The sequence below is a fragment of the Lygodium microphyllum genome, chromosome 13, assembly GCF_053477565.2.
Source record: "Lygodium microphyllum isolate KBCC chromosome 13, Lygodium_microphyllum_v1.1.10, whole genome shotgun sequence".
NCBI classification, from domain to species: domain Eukaryota; kingdom Viridiplantae; phylum Streptophyta; class Polypodiopsida; order Schizaeales; family Lygodiaceae; genus Lygodium; species Lygodium microphyllum.
The window spans coordinates 14,006,328-14,022,994 of record NC_141147.1 but is presented as its reverse complement, the minus strand read 5'-3'; the positions used below and the strand labels follow the sequence as shown (position 1 = coordinate 14,022,994).

General features: G+C 39.9%; 1 protein-coding gene across 3 annotated transcripts; it reads right to left on the bottom strand.

Annotated features, from left to right (window-relative positions):
• Nucleotides 1-7,138: 7,138 nt before the first annotated feature.
• Nucleotides 7,139-10,558, bottom strand: LOC148026359 (uncharacterized). 3 transcript variants are annotated; one of them, XM_087690786.1, is made up of 6 exons: nucleotides 10,334-10,558; nucleotides 10,145-10,219; nucleotides 8,668-9,964; nucleotides 8,458-8,570; nucleotides 7,480-7,576; nucleotides 7,139-7,391 (listed from the first exon to the last, which is right to left on the bottom strand). In XM_087690786.1, the coding sequence occupies exons 3-6, from the start codon at nucleotides 9,812-9,814 to the stop codon at nucleotides 7,282-7,284; spliced, it is 1,467 nt and encodes a 488-aa protein (XP_087546912.1). In that variant the 5' UTR covers nucleotides 9,815-9,964; nucleotides 10,145-10,219; nucleotides 10,334-10,558; the 3' UTR covers nucleotides 7,139-7,281. The 3 variants fall into 3 exon arrangements, with proteins under 3 accessions (XP_087546912.1, XP_087546911.1, XP_087546914.1); XM_087690785.1 differs by having other exon boundaries at nucleotides 8,668-9,885; XM_087690788.1 differs by having other exon boundaries at nucleotides 8,668-9,837.
• Between the last annotated feature and the right edge of the window lie 6,109 nt (nucleotides 10,559-16,667).

Below are 16,667 nucleotides of genomic sequence, written 5' to 3'. Positions count from 1 at the left end.
TCTTGCCTCTCTTTCCTCTAAGAGGGTGATCACACGTAAAGAATCAAGAAGAAAGGGGGATAAAGAATGTTTGTCCGGCATGGATCAGATTACTGTAAGGGCCAAGGTTTTGCTAAGAGGCGATGTTCAGCACTGTTGGGGAATTGATGGTGGGTTAGTTGGCTATCCTGAAGCTATTTTTATATACGCAACACGCAAATAAGTGATATGCTCACTTTTTACAAAGGAATTTTCATTGTTTTGATGTTTGATGAATTAAATGATGTGCGCATGGAAAGAAAATTGGTATGGATCATGTTTGAAGTATGTTGGGCTGCTTATGATAAAAAGCAGAACCTGTAGTCACACATGGTCATAATAAATAATTCAAAACCCGAAATACATCTTTTAAGAGGGAAAATGGGGGTTTCTTCCGTTTTGGGTTAGAGAATGAAGTTCATGTGGAATAAAAAAGTAATAAAAACCATTTTTCAATCAATATGATCAATCAAGAAACATAAATCGGAAAATACCACATTTTTATGAACAAATAAATGAGGGAAAATAGAAAAAATAGGGAAAATTTAGTTTTTGAATCTAAAAATTTAGAAAAAAATATACTTTATGTTCGTGAACATATAACAAGGCTAGAGCATGAGGGATAAGCCTCATTTCAGCCTTGTTTCTATGTTAGAGTATGGTTTTTATCAATTTTTTTATGAAAAACTACACAAAAATGAACGTTACACCTATCCAACGAATGCAAAACATAAAGGGTTGAGAATGTTTTAAATTCTGATTTATTTGATCAAGTGAATTAGGTTCCAAGATGTAGGCTTGGACTCATAAACACAATCTTGAGTTGACCATGACAGAGACTCAGAATGAAGTACAAAGTACAAATAGCATATCATAAAAAGTGAACCAAGTATATGTCTTTATAGCTTTTCAGCTTCTCCACTCTCCTCATTGTGCATATGGGATTCAAGACATCTCTTCCTGGAGCATACATTATTTGTTATTTCTCAACACCCCCCTCAAATGATGAGTCTCTACACTTGCTGGCTTTTGCCCCCCCTACATGATAACATGGCCCGGGAGACTAGCTCATAGGCAGCCTAGTCAAGTTAAAGATTGAGACTTTGCATCTTTGGCAAGGGTTTTTACAAAGAAAATCCACTATAGAAACAAATTCCTTAGAACAATCTATCAAAGTTGTTGATGGTAACAAAAGCATCTTCTTCTTCTTCTTCATTCATGAATTGACTTTGATGCTGGTCATTCTGCATCTGCTATGCTCTTTTCTTATGAAAGCATTCACTAGCAATATGGCAAGTCTTACCACAGTAATGGCATGTCATCCGACTTTTGTTGTTGGTGTTGAATCCTCAACCTCTTCGTTTGGGTCCAATAGCTCCTTTGGTGTATAGGAGATTTTCCCTTGAACTGGTTACTTTTACATCTTTGCTTTTAAGTTTGCTTTCGATAGGCATCAACCGAGCATCATGTATGCATAACCACTGAGCAATGGACATCCAATACAAGGGGCTACCTTGTTATGAGAGCATGTGGACTATTTACACAGTTAAGAAAATTAAATGTAAAGGGCTCAAACCAATGCCATAACCAAAGATTGATGCCAAGGTTTGATTCTTGAGTAACCAAGAATGTATATGAATGCCCAATAGCTACCTATTGTAAAGGAGAATGATCACAACCAATCTATTGAGCTAGAGTAGGGCCTAAAATCAGGCTCAAACTGCTAAGATCACATTTTTGTTGTTGTTGAGTGGGCTAACCACTAATGAGTGCTATGGGAGCTCAAGGGAGTCCCAAACAACTCTTACAAGAGGCCTCAATAGGCATTGATCAACATAAGTGAGAGGGAGCTTTGATTTGAACCTCCATAAGCTCAATTGTGGTGGTTGCCTTCACAATTAACTGAACCGAATGCTTATTGAAGTGGGCTTAGTGTTGGCTCAAGATTTCCCTGAGCAAGCTCCAAGAAGCCTCAATGAATGCTCAAGAAAGTAGACAACAAATACGAACCTCGAAGGTGTGGTTATGGTTGCCAAGAATGAAAACCCTATTGTAGGTATTCAAGTGGAAGCTAAAGCAATGCCGAGCTCTTGGAGAGGATGGGTCTAATACCAATTGAAAGGAGGTGAGCCCTAAAGTGAAAGCACACGAGTGGAAGTAAGAGCTATGGTGGAAGGAGCAAGACCAAGAAAGAGAGAGACACAAAATGTGGGAACTCCAACAGTCACAATGTGTGACCGGCCTTCCCTTTATTCAAATGTCACTGAAAGAATAAAGAATGAAGTGACACTGATGGGCACTCGCCACCACCTACAGTGTATAGATGTGCGGCTATGTGGGCACTGTTAGTGTAACTAATGCATGGGAGGCTAGGCACAGGCGCCTTTACCCCCAACACATATGCACTCCTTGTGAGGTGCATATATGCCAATATCAACCTCTAGTTGGTTTGAACGAGTGTGCATTTAACCAATAGCACATGTAATCTAATGAGAAAAGTGGGTGTCCATGTACCTCATGCGAACAATAAACCCATCATCAATAGTGTAGAGAATATGATCTCCTAAAATGCCATCCTCATTCCCACCTTGTTTCCAATTGTATGCCATGTCCTCTTGATCTCCATATGAATAAGATCCTATTTGATTATCTTGACAACCTTTGAATGTCTCTAAGTGAGAAATGGTGCTTTAAGAGAGTATTCAAAGGGTAGTATAGTGTGTCCATTCTAAATATATGTAACTCCCATCATGATGAGTGTTTTAAAACAATTATGCTCTCTCTCTCTCTCTCTCTCTCTCTCTCTCTCTCTCTCTCTCTCTCTCTCTCTCTCTCTCTCTCTCTCTCTCTCTCTCTCTCTCTCTCTCTCTCTCTCTCTCTCTCTCTCTCTCTCTCTCTCTCTCTCTCTCTCTCTCTCTCTCTCTCTCTCTCTCTCTCTCTCTCTCTCTCTCTCTCTCTCTCTCTCCCCATAATCAAGCAAGCAAGAAGCAAGAAGCAAGAGATGACACTCTCTCAATTTTTCACACTAGAACGAGCTTATCCATTCACTTTTTGATTTTTATACATAGGGTTTCCAAAAGTAAGGGCTCCCTCCCAAAGTTGGGCAACCTCCTCTTTTTGAGCCAAGACTAGTCCTTTTTACTTTTATATATATGTCTTAGATTATTCAGACTATCCCAACCTCCACAATAGCTCTTTTTTGGTCTCAATCATGGTGCTTGGTATCTATAGGGTTGGACATGGGAGAAGAAGTGGTATCATTGGAGCCTAATTGTCTATTTCAAAGAGTACTCTACCTTGACCTACCTCATCCTTGGACTTGTTGTGGCAGTTTTTCCTTTCCTCCTCACAACATCACCCCTTAGAGTGCCACCTCTCATTCCATCCACTCTTACTATATACTATCAAACTTGCATGGTACTTGTATGGCCAAAGCATTTTCATCATGTTGAGCTAAGAAAGAGTATAGTTGTACTTGAGAATAAGGGCAAACATTTCCTTGGTGATTGTCAAGAGCACAAAGTTGTAACTGCAAGGTACACGTATCCTTCCAAATTTCATCATTGCATATGATGGTATACTATTAATGTCCATGTATAAAGGAAAAGCCATCACCATCTTGATCACATCCATGTACTGTGTGTGTGTGTGTGTGTGTGTGTGTGTGTGTGTGTGTGTGTGTGTGTGTGTGTGTGTGTGTGTGTGTGTGTGTGTGTGTGTGTGTGTGTGTGTGTGTGTGTGTGTGTGTGCGTGCGTGCGCGCGCGTGCGTGCGCGTGCGTGTGTGCGTGTGTGCGTGTGTGTGTGTGTGGATGGGGGAGAATTTGGTGAGAAAGAGAGAGACAATGTGTGATATATTTTTATCCTCTAAGACAACTCAAAGGTGTATAAGACACAAGGTTTTAGTTGTAGTCTACTTTGCGATGCCATTGGCACAAATGAAAGTAAACTATAAAAGCTATGAGGTTATGATATAAACGAATTACTCGTAAGTAGCCTAATGGTTATGCTTTCTATATCTTCCATGATGGTTTTGCTTCCTTGATAAACTATCTAAATTCCCTCTTCTCTAGCTACCTTCATCTTGGTGGCAATCTCACTTGGTCATGCTTTGTGTTATATTGGTGTGAACTCATCTGTGATCCACATTTTGGTTCCCTTGAAACATTTTGATTTATTTAGTGCTTTAACTTTATCTTCTACATCTCCAAACTCTAAAGTTTCCTAGTTATTCCCTTGCTTGGTGATACGCCATGGCGTCACCCAATTGAACCCTTGATTTTCCAATATTGGCCTTGATTTGGTCTCTACCATATATGGTTCCAATATTCTCTTCATCATCTAGTTCCTCGTGTTTCTCCATGGCACTTGCTAAGAAGGCTTGCTAAACATGCATGGGATTCAATCTTCATATGTAATGTAGCCTAATTAGGAAAAACGCTCACATCTAGCCCTTTCCCCTACATGTTGTTGTTGCATCGTAGGGCAATGTGATTGAAATATTGAAAAAGCATAAAGAAACTTAACTTAAGTGTGAAGTAAGATCTAGTAAGGGGAGACACACACACATAGACATAGATGCAAATTGTGAAGCCTATTCAAAGATAGAGGGGGAAAATGAACTAAAGTGGCTATGACTAGAAGTTTGAGAATACTAGACTAGCAAACTAAAGTATTTGGAAGATTAAGAACAAGTATGGTTTGAGGATGACTATGAAGGTAGATTGAGGTGAAGACTATTTGACTAAGCTATTGGTGGGTGGGTGGGTGGGTGTGCGTGTGCGTGCGTGTGTGCGTGCGTGCGTGCGTGCATGTGTGTGAAGCTATTCAAATATAGAGGGAAAAAATGAACTAAGATTGGTTATGACTGGAAGATTAAGAATAGTGAAAATAGTGGACTAGCAAAAGTTGAATTGTTTGGAAGGTTGAGAACAAGTCTGGTTTGAGGATGACTGTGTAGGTAGACTAAGCTAAAGACTCTTCAACTAAGCTATTAGTAGGAGAGAGAGAGAGAGAGAGAGAGAGAGAGAGAGAGAGAGAGAGAGAGAGAGAGAGAGAGAGAGAGAGAGAGAGAGAGAGAGAGAGTTTTGGATGGGAGAGACAAACAAAGAGAGGGAGATAGAAAGGGTATATGAAATGCCAAAGGAAGAGGAAAAGGTGGTTGGTAGTGATTGTAAAGGGTGAAATAAGTGGAATATATAGAAAAAATAATAGATGGTTGCCAAACAAATATCACTCCAAAACTTGCTCCTCATACACTCTTTATAAGATCTAGAATTGTTTGTACATTCTACTCTAGATTTCAAAGAAGAATTTACAAACTACTACTAGCCCGTTAAAAGGCATTGTTCTCTTTCATAATTCATGATCTTTAAACACTATGCATTTTGGGCTCATTACATTTGATTTTATTGCATCTCTCATGGCTCTCAACTTGGTTCCTAAAAGGTCATTGATGGCACCCATGTGTGAACAATATGTCTTAATGTTTACAACTACAATAGGGTAGTATTTGTGCTATTAGCATAGAGTAGTGTCCGAATTAGCATTCCCTAGACACCTCACTATTAAAACCATGTGCAATTGCTAAATGGCACAACATACTATCATTGAAGCTAAACATGAACTCTTGGCTTGTGTATGATGAGTGGAGTGTTATTTCAAGTGGAGTATTATTTCAAGTGTAGAACCAAGTAAGAGCTTAAAGTATAACGAAGAAGAGGTATAGGAGTGAAAAGGGGAAGACTTTATTAACAAACCTTACATTAGAAAACTCATGCTCTTTGTCAAAACAACTCAAATATATGGGAGCACTCATTTATACAATTACCACATTCAAATCCAACTTTGCAACCTACCCTCGGCAATGGGGAATTAAAATGACTTTCTCATGAAGGTCAACGAAACCTAGGACCAAGTCTTCAAGTTTAAGAAAGTATCTACACTAGTCACTCAAGCCTTACTCATGATTAGTAGCTTGGGATATGGCTCCACTTATTTGACATTGTATACAAATGTACAAACATCACGTACATTTCAAGGCTACTAGATGATCTTTTGGAGCACTTGTGTTTTGGAACCTTGACTATCCTAGATAGCAATTCTTAACTTTCACAAGCCTACTTTCTACCATCCCTTTTGCATATATAGTTTCTAGCATGGAAAGAGCATTGGTGATTCAATGATTTCCTTCTTTTGTTCTTTAGGTATTAAGCATCAAGAGGGGGTTTAGTAATATGCACAATATCCAAATATGTGTTTTGGGGGGTGGTCTCACCTTATGCTCAAAAGTTATTAGGGGGAGCAAAACTACTTTATATGAGTGTCTATTTGGTTGCTCACTTTTGGTTACGCTTGGATCATCCTATTCATGATAGAGTAGCTTTCCTTTGTCATCACTAATCTTATTTACATTTTCTTGTACACTAACTACATACATGTTCTTGTGCTGGTCTTTCTGTTTTTTTCTCTCTATTTCTGTCTAAACCAACCACACTCCTTAACATTTGAAACTTTTGAGGTTTTTCCTTGTCAAACATTCTTCTTGATTGGCTATTGACTGCAATAACCCGAAGACAAGCCAAAAGCCTATATAGAATCTACAATCAAGGTACATTCCACTGTGGTAACTTAAGCAAGAGACTTTCAATTGTAAAGTTTTTATTAATCAACCCCTTTCTAATCATTAGTACATGCCTTTCTTATGTTTTAAGCATCAGATCTTATGGCAAATCATATGTCCAAGCTTCAAGGATTTATGAGATGACTAATAGAGTTTCTTTTTCTTTTTTTTGGGTCATTTTCACCTTTAGGAATCACAAATAAGTGGGGCTTGGGGGGGGGGGGGGTGTGCAGTTTTACTAAAAGGCACAAACATGAGTTTGACTCACCTAATTTTAGCCTTTAAACGAACATCGGTTTCTGGAGTTCAATTTGCATTTTTGATCTTAAGACTATAGCCATTGCAAGCCCATTTGTATGAATCTAAGTCATTAGGATTAACACAAGTATTCTTAGTACCTAAAATGCCTATGTTGGTTGGTTGCAACATGAATGTTAAGAGGCATGGAACATTAATGCCTTACGAAAATTGCACTCAGATGGACCTGTACTTAGATTAAGCAGAGAACGTTCATTTTGCTATTAAGTCTTTCAGAAAATTTATTTTGCTATTATTGATTGTGGTTCCAACAATTATGGTACAAACAAATTAAGTTCCTTCTCCTCATTCAATTTTACTTCTTTATTTTCTAGTTGAGTTCCTTCTACTCATACCACTTTACTGCTTTCCTTCCATAGTACGGCTCAGCATATGGCAAGCCAGTCAGAGCCTTCTTCACTTTCATTTCATACTTCTTCTCTGCAACCTTGGTACCTGCATCATTCAGGCACTTAGTCAGATGACAAAGTTTGGTGCCAGTCAAATCAAGCAACAAAAATCTTGACATCAAGTTGATCCTGACCTTCATAGTCTGCTCTTTTAACTTCTTGCTTGACGAGCTCTACAGCTTTTTTGTTTCTTATCTGAGATTCTAGATAATCCATGACTTCTTGCTTAGACTGCCCAAATAAAGGCACATAAGCAATTGTCATCTTGCTTAATCCATAAAATGCCTATTGTCAGAGCTTACCTTAACAGTTTTGCAAAATGAGACATGGAAGTTATTAGGCAAGATCTTCTCTAAAGAGTATGCTTCAATGAAAATTTTGAAAATTGGTGAGAAGCTTGCATGCATAGAGCTAGGATTCATGCAAAAAGTTGCAAAACCTTTATAAATCTTGCACCTGAAGTGCTTGAAACAGTTATGGAGCACTACAAAACAACTCCTAAGAGGAAACTTCTAGGAGTTGGTCATCCAAGATGAACGGGAAGCCCTAGGCAGCCGAGAACCTTCATGAACTGCAAACCCAACACTAGAATGTGGAGGAGGACCTTAACGGCTCTTGGAACTGAAGGCCTTCCCCCAAAAGCACGAATGAAACAGCTGAATTATGACACTGTTCCAATCATTTGATAAACCACATATTGCAAAGAGTTTCGCTGCCTCTGATTCTTCTAAATCATACACAGTAAAGGGTTGCTGCTTGTGAGCTCTCTGTGCAATGTCCCTGGTTGTTTTCCTGCAACCGGCCATCTACTAGCTTGAAGATGCCTGGTCATTCCCCTATCTCATATAGAAATTCCAGCACATTGTGGAAACAACAAAAATGCACTTAGGAGCTAACATCAAACTTCTGCATATATTCCCAGCCTGATGATGCAGCCATCAGTCTTAAGACACACTATGTTTTCTACAATCGTCTCATGTCAGAATCTCACATTCCATTTCACCTAATGCCAGTAAGCATAGCAGGCTTGAACAATGATCATAGTCATGTGGATAAGAGAGCATGCTCTAGACTTTGTATGGTGTCAAGGTTAAAGTTCAAGAATTGCTGACCAATCTTATGTCTTCAGCCCTCTTAATATCCTCAAGCCTGGCAATTTCTGCATCTGCTAGATTTTTCTCAAGCTGGGCCCCTTTTTCCACCTCTTGATCCCTGAGCAAGCCCTCTGGAACCAAGATCATATATCCATAAAATCCAAAAGCTCAGATTCCTCTTAAAACGAGCACCAATTCTAGCAATCCTATTTCAAAGTGCAAGCATACCTTTGAATTGAAGCTGCGCATGACGCTCTTCATGAACTTGATGTAGAAGTCTTTTCCTCAAATCTTCCTGATGCTTGGCTTGTTCATCTTTCTTACGCCACTCTTCTTCAATTTCTGCCTTTATGATCGCTTCAAGCTCCTTGTCTTCACATTCCTGTTGGTCAATTGCTGCTCTGAGTTGAGCTGCATAAGCTTTTGCTTCCCTTCTTTGAGCTTCTTTCAGCAGCTTTTCCTGCCTTTCTTCCTCTGCTTCTCTTTCAGAGACCATAGCAATCATATGTGCATCATATTTTTTTTCTTCTTGCTGCTCTATAAGTTTCTTTACCCTATTTTGCTCATTGCAAAGTAAGAGCTCTTTGGCCTTCTCACTATCAAGACACCGTTGCTCAAGCTGTCTGTGCTTCAGCTCTTCTTCCTCCTCTCGCCATCGTCTGTTCATCTGCCTCATGTCCTCTTCAACAGCAGCTCTTTCTTCCTCTCGGAGTCTCTGAACCATGCCTAACTGCTCATGTAAGATGTCAATGGCTTCTTGCTTGCGCACCTTCTGATACTCCAGCTCCTGACGATGCAATTCATCCTGCTTCTCCCATTCCAGCTCCATCTTCCGATACAAAGCCTTCTCATCTTCATTTTCTTGAAGTCGCTTCTGTATGTTCTCCTCTCTCTGCTTCTTTCTTTCTTGCTCAGCCTTCAGGACTGCCAACTTCGAATTATGAATGCGAACATCATCAGAGCTGTCCCTAAAAGCACGATCAAGCTGCGCATCCGCATACTTCTTCATCTTCTCAAGTCTTTCCATTCGCAATCGTTTTGCTTCGGCTTCCAGCCAGGCTCTTCTTTCTGCCAAATTCAAGTTACCAGTCTTCATTTCCTCATCCAATGCATTATCTTCATCCTCAAGGAACTGTCTGAGGTTCTTCCTTCTTTCTGATATGGCCTGTTCTCTCTGTGCCCGTATGGCCTCTAACTTCTCCGACAATGTTCGATAGGATGTTTTGGGCTCAATGGCTTGTTCAAATTCAGCACGGCACATAAGGTGCTCATACTGGTGGACACGATTCAACCTATCCCGCAGGTCATCCTCATGCAGGCGGTGTTTCGTTATGCGGTCTTCGTTTGTGGGATGTTTTCTAGGATGATAACTCATCTCACCTACCAAGGTGTTTAATGCTGCACAGGCTCACAGCATTGGTTTGAATCAAAGAAGCTCTCTCAATTCTGAACATACAACAATGTTTGATGAAGTCTTTTGAGATCAAATGGCATCAGGCATCATGTTTATAACAGCAGCAGGTGCCTTTGCAATCCGAGTTACCCAGCATTAGTGTATGCATTCAAGATACTCAAGTGCCTTTGTGTGTACCCTCTCCCCACGTGGGAAAAAGTAGAAAACGTATCTTGCTGGCTCACAAGTTTGACACGAATGAATCATTAAATCCTTTGGCAAAAGGATAGACAAACGCGAATGCAACTTTACCTGCACAGCAATCATCTGTTTATTACCACCAGATCTTTACCCTTCGTGTACCGTTATCTTGCACGTACCCTACATCTGCGATGAAACAAGAGTCAATAATCAACATTGCATTGCAAAACTCGGCTGGGATCCCCTTGTACACCTCCCAACAATACCAGAAAAACTGAAGCCAGAAGGCTTCGATCAAACCTGAAACCCCATCTGGGGACGGCGAAATTTCCTGAGAGCCGCCATATCTATGGTGATCCCTATCCAATCTCGATATACATTGGGTCAATGGGTCGTTGGTCGATCGGTCGATCGAGGGGGAGAGAGAGAGAGAGAGATCCCTTCGCATGTGGCGCGAGCAAACCGCTGTTGTTTCACATCGGGGTGGAAGAACATGCTCCCATCCTCAAAGTTTTAAGAGTGAATCTTACAAACGAAGAGATATCTTCTTATGTATGCCTTTGGGGGTGCAAGAACATGCTCCCATCCTCAAAGTTTTAAGAGTGAATTCTTACAAAGCATCCATCCTCAAAGTTTTAATCCTCAAAGTTTTAAGAGTGAATTCTTACAAAGCATCCATCCTCAAAGTTTTAAGAGTGAATTCTTACAAACAAAGAGATATCTTCTTATGTATGCCTTTGGGGGTGCAAGAACATGCTCCCATCCTCAAAGTTTTAAGAGTGAATTCTTACAAAGCTCCCATCCTCAAAGTTTTAAGAGTGAATTCTTACAAACAAAGAGATATCTTCTTATGTATGCCTTTGGGGGTGCAAGAACATGCTCCCATCCTCAAAGTTTTAAGAGTGAATTCTTACAAACGAAGAGATATCTTCTTATGTATGCCTTTGGGGGTGCAAGAACATGCTCCCATCCTCAAAGTTTTAAGAGTTAATTCTTACAAAGCTCCCATCCTCAAAGTTTTAAGAGTGAATTCTTACAAACAGAGATATCTCTTATGTATGCCTTTGGGGGTGCAAGAACATGCTCCCATCCTCAAAGTTTTAAGAGTGAATTCTTACAAACAAAGAGATATCTTCTTATGTATGCCTTTGGGGATGCGGTGCCCAAGGCTTGAACTCGCGCACTCCTCTAACTCATCCTCGCATCCTCAAAGATTTAAGTTTGAATCAAGTGAATTCTTAGAAGCACACGAATATCTTCATATGCCTTTGAGCATGCCATGCATAGGGTTTGAACTCACGAACCCATGTAACTCAACCTATGCTCAAACCACTCCACCATAACCCCTTTGGCATCAAGAGAATTCTTAGATGTGGAAGCGAATGTATATTTTATTATGCTTATCAAGATGCGATGTGCGAGGTTTGAACTCATCAACCCCTATAACTCAACTCACACACAAACCACTATGCCATGATCCCAGTGGTTGAATTCTTAGATTCGGAAAAACTAACCTTGCAACTTATTGAAGAGTTTAGGAGACCTTTTTTTCCTGAGAGATGGATTTAACATCACTAAATAGTTTACATGCATCTATCAACTTTCTACCCCTTTTGTCACTTTTCCTCATTCAAGTTATATCATCTCTTATGCGTTCTCTTTATCTCTTATGCCACTTGATGTTACTTTGTAAGCTAACATTCACCAGCCTATGATCGAGAGTTAAAGTTTTGCAAATCATCGTGGCTTTATAGATATAGACTAGCCTACAATAGAGCTTGATTTGTTTGGATCAAAGAGGAAAATCGACCAACCACTGATCGAGGCTGAGCATTTCGAGAGCCCACTTTCATGTCTGCATTATAATATTGGACATGGATGGGAAGATATGGTTTTTTCTTTTATTTTGAGCAATTGGAATCATAGCTTCATAGCTTTTGCTTAAATCCAAATGTTTTTAATATTTAATTTCACATGTACAAAAAATATCATTTCAAGACCTTTAAAGGTTAGTAATGCATGTAGAGTTCATTCAACACCCTCTCCTTACCTCCTTCAAGTGACCCTAAGCTGAGGGGAAAATGTCAATCTTCTGTTTGATTTGCCCTTGGTGAGCAAATATGCTAGTAATAATTTACAACAGCTAGATTAGCCTCTTGTATTTTGTGATTGCTCCTACATTCCTCATGTCCACATTCCTTTGTGGCTCCCTTTGACCATATATCTCTTGGGGCAAATAATGCTCTCATGGGATTGTCAAAAGTGTTTTCTATGGCTCCCTTTTGCCTTCCACCTCCTCCTTCTTCTTACCTACTCTTACTGTGAGAAGGAAGCACTAGTGGGATGCAAGATAAAAAGTATGAGGGAGTACAAGAGGGTTGAGAGAGAGACGAATACAAGAGAGTTATCTAAGTACAAAAATAAATGGTATCCTTATTCCTTCACTTATATGATTGTACAGTGTATACATATACAAGAGGTGCAAACAGCCACTTAAACCCACTTAAAGACCAATAAGCCTTTATGGAAGCATAAAAAGAAAGTGAATATACTATCCAATGCCCATTGGCACTCTAAAATGTGCAAAGTGCTCACAAAGTAAACTCTTTATGAGTACATTAGCAGGGTTATCATCCGCGTGAATATTAACAAGCTCAATGTGCTTGTCCTCAAGAACCTCCCTAATGACATAATACTTCATCTCAATGTGCTTCGTTGTTACATAAAAGACAGGTTCTGTGCCAACAAAATGGTATTTTAACTATCAAAGGGCAATATAGGGATTTGTCATACAATATCTAAGTCTCCCACACCAAATGAGTAAGCCATATAGCTTCTTTACAAGCCTCAATGGCTACAACCTACTCTACCTCAATGCTAGATAAAGTCATACATGACTGCAATTGAAGGATCCAAGAGACTGCATCACATATGAAAGTGAAGACAAAACTTGCAGTAGACCTCCTAAAGTCTACACTCCCTACAAAATCAGTATTTACATATCCAAGAACAAATATATTCTTCCTTCCAAAGCATATACACATAGATCTAGTGCCATTCAATCATCTCATGATACTCTTTACTGCCTCCCAATGCTTCTTGCATACTACCTTCTTTAATTCAAGATCCCACAAGCGATAGCCTATTTCACATGATTCTCCATAGCCAAGAAAAATGCATTTTTTGGATGTAAGACTAAGCTTACTCTACTTGTCCCTAGGTATATGCATAAATGTCTCATAGCCAAAAACACACAAGTGATCATAACTAGGTCTCTCACCAAAGCATAACTCCTCTACTATCTTGCCATCCAATGGCTTTCTAGGAGATGTGTTGACCAAATGCACTTTGCCTGTATAGCTTCAACCCAAAATCCATTGGTGAGAACAATATTAGAGAGTATAGTAACCCTTTCCCAAATGATCATATTCATCTTCTCGGCCATACCATTTTGAGTAGGATGCACAAAAGGTCATAAAGGTATGTAAGCTATACTCTCTCACCATTATCAATCATGATTCTTCATAGCCAAGAAAAATGTATTTCTTGGATGCACGACTAAGCTTGCTCCACTTGTCCCTAGGTATATGCATAAATACCTCACATTCAAAAACACATAAGTGATCATAACTAGATCTCTCACTAAATCATAACTCCTATGGTATCTTGCCATCTAATGGCTTGCTAGAAAATGTGTTGACTAAATGTACTTTGTCTTTACAAATTCAACCCAAAATCCATTAGCGAACCCATTATTAAAGAGTATACTATAGATCCTTTCCTAAATATTCATATTCATCTTCTCAGTCGTCATACCATTTTGAGTAGAATGCACAAAAGTTTGTATGCATCAAATACATCATTCTTCTTGTGAAGAGAATAAGCTTAAACCATCCTAGTGGCATCATCCATAAAAGTGATAAAATATAAAGCTTCATCTAATGAAACCATAGACAATGATCCACGCAAATTACTTTGAACTAAATCAAGACATTTTGATCTTCTATTCCCATTACCTCTCCTATTATGATATTTTTATTTGCTTTCCAAAGAGAAAATGCTCGCAAAACCAAGATTAAAAAATGTAACGTGTGCGCTCCTTGACATGTTTTAGTAGTCCATCTGATCTAAAAGACGCTGCCGAGCACTCCCACAAAATGTCACAAGATTTGTCGGTTAGTGACTTCCGAGTCTACTCCCCAACGAAATGTATCAACCAACCCTATTAGGATCGACCTGAATCTTATGGGGTTTCTAATGGTCAATTCATTCCATAGTCTTGTAGTGTCGTCTCCTTTGCGCAGAGCATCTGAATCGAGGCAGACTCATATCACACTTGGTTCAAAGAGAATAGGAAACGAGAGGGATGCATCGCTCGACCTCTCTACCCATAGGGTAAAGTCCCATTTCGATACCCTAAAACGATATGAGTCAGTGTTCTATCCTACATTAACTAAGGTTAATACATCATCGTAGTTTCAATGTTGAGAAGCCTCCTAATTCTCTAGGACCACCCTGCCATAGGACGAAATCGTCAAAGGTTTTGTCCACCCACTTCACTTGATAGCTTTAGTTTTCTACTTACCTAAGGGCACATTAGTGGCAACACATACAAGCAGCTTCCTTGATTAACCCATTAGCCACATGTTCCTTTACATAATTTTAAGCACTGACACGAAAACATATTAGACAAGTTCCTTGAAAAGTAAACTTTATATTAAAATTTCAATTGAAATACAAATCCTGTCCAAAAGATGATTCTAGCAATCTGTGAGGATACATCTTATTTTCCTCCAAGTTTCTGCCCTTGCACTAGTAATAGGGCCTCGAGAATTCATCTCGAGTCAGGCAGATCGTTTGAGTAGGACCCGAAAGCAGAGGATTTATAGCTAGAGCCCCCCTTGGCATACAAGCGTCCTCCTATGATCAAAATAATCCACGGAGAGACCTCTTGTGGCAGGTTTGGTCCATACTCTCGTCACAGTTATTTAGAACCCCCTTGGATAGGGTTGGCGGCCAGCTGGGGGTGGTTTGGTGCACCCCTCCATGAATTTAACCTGATTCATTATACCAGATTCTTATGAGAGCTTAGGTCAAACGATCCTTTCACAAATAGCGCTCCTAAAATTACAAGCACAAACAATAATGTGGGCGAGTGCTCAGAACACCTGTTAAGGTGGAGTTCCTTTTTGAACACTTGGCATTCAACCTTCGGATTTTTCTTGCCTTAGTGTCAATTGCAATGGCCCACTGTGGGGGTTGGGAATACCCTTGTTCCGTCCCTCATTCTTATGCAATAAGAATGAGAATTTACACAATTGGTCTTACATCCAATTAGCAACACCCATTAGTTTTTAGTTGGTAAATTTTTCCTAGGTCTTATAGCTCATGGGTTAGGTTTTTGGCAAGATCTTAGATAATCCAATCTAAGATCCTCAAGGACCATTTGAGGGTGGCTCCACCCTCTTGAGATTCTATTATGAATTTCAATTTCTCTCCAACTTCCATTAAGAGTTTCTTTCCTCTAGGGTTCCATGATGGAAATCTTTCGCTCAATCCTCTTGTGAGGGTAAGGGGTAACCTATTTCATTTACTTAACACATATATCTACTCTTCGTGTACGGCTTTATGTAAGCATTGTTAGATGTGAAATTTTATGAGTAAGAATGACCTATGAGTTATAGGTATCTCTTCTGCAAAAAGAACTGTAATTTCATGCACCAATTTATTCAATTCCATGCAATAAAACATGGTCATTTCAATAGACCGTTTCAATGTAAGATAATTTCAATGCAAGGAAGTATGATCTTTTGCAAAAACAAATCTACTTCCCCTATCTACAATTTGTTACGTAGGAAAGATTAATAATAGCACCTGGTTATTCAAGGATGTATTATCTACACCCGAACCCGAGTTGTTGTTTGTCGTACCACCTTGACCGGTAACTCCGTTGGTGTTTATGGGATTACCATCGGCACAATGCAATCTTCGCTTGGGGGCCATCATGGAAACCTTTCCTACTAAGGATGAAGACTCGCACAATCCCTGACCAAGGTAACTTGAATCAACTCCTTGCATGTGCGTCCTTGGTAGATGGCTTGCTCCTTACGAGAGATAGTGTGTGGGAACCCCTCTTAAGGGGGGTTGAAAACTTCCAAAAATTTCCTCTCTCTCTCTCTCTCTCTCTCTCTCTCTCTCTCTCTCTCTCTCTCTCTCTCTCTCTCTCTCTCTCTCTCTCTCTCTCTCTCTCTCTCTCTCTCTCTCTCTCTCTCTCTCTCTCTCTCTCTGACTCTCTTTCTTTCTCTCTATCTACGTAGCTTGATAGGGGGGGTAGGTATCGCCTTCATCCCAGGGGGGCGGTCTTTATAGGGAGGAGGAGTGGTATGGTGGCCTTCTCCCCACCCTCCACCTAACGATTGCATGGAGGTGGCCAATTTTGGGCTGCCCAGGTGGAGGGGTTGGGGGAGGGATAGTGGGGGAAAGGGGGAGGGAGGTGGCACACATGTGCCCCTCCTCCCAGATTGTTGTCGTCGTCATCTTCTGCTTCCCCTCCCTCTCGCCAGTTGGTGGCATCAACCAGGGGGGAAGTAAAAAATTTTGCAATAATTTTAGTAGAAAATTATGGGGGGGCTCT

What these genes read in the sequence shown, in the direction of transcription:
- LOC148026359 (XM_087690786.1), bottom strand. Translation starts at nt 9,814, where the DNA reads ATGAGTTATCATCCTAGAAAACATCCCACAAACGAAGACCGCATAACG. An exon ending in TGCGCAGCTTCAATTCAAAG is followed by an intron (nt 8,571 to 8,667) that starts GTATGCTTGCAC and finishes TCTTGGTTCCAG; the next exon opens with AGGGCTTGCTCAGGGATCAA. An exon ending in TAAAAGAGCAGACTATGAAG is followed by an intron (nt 7,392 to 7,479) that starts GTCAGGATCAAC and finishes TGAATGATGCAG; the next exon opens with GTACCAAGGTTGCAGAGAAG.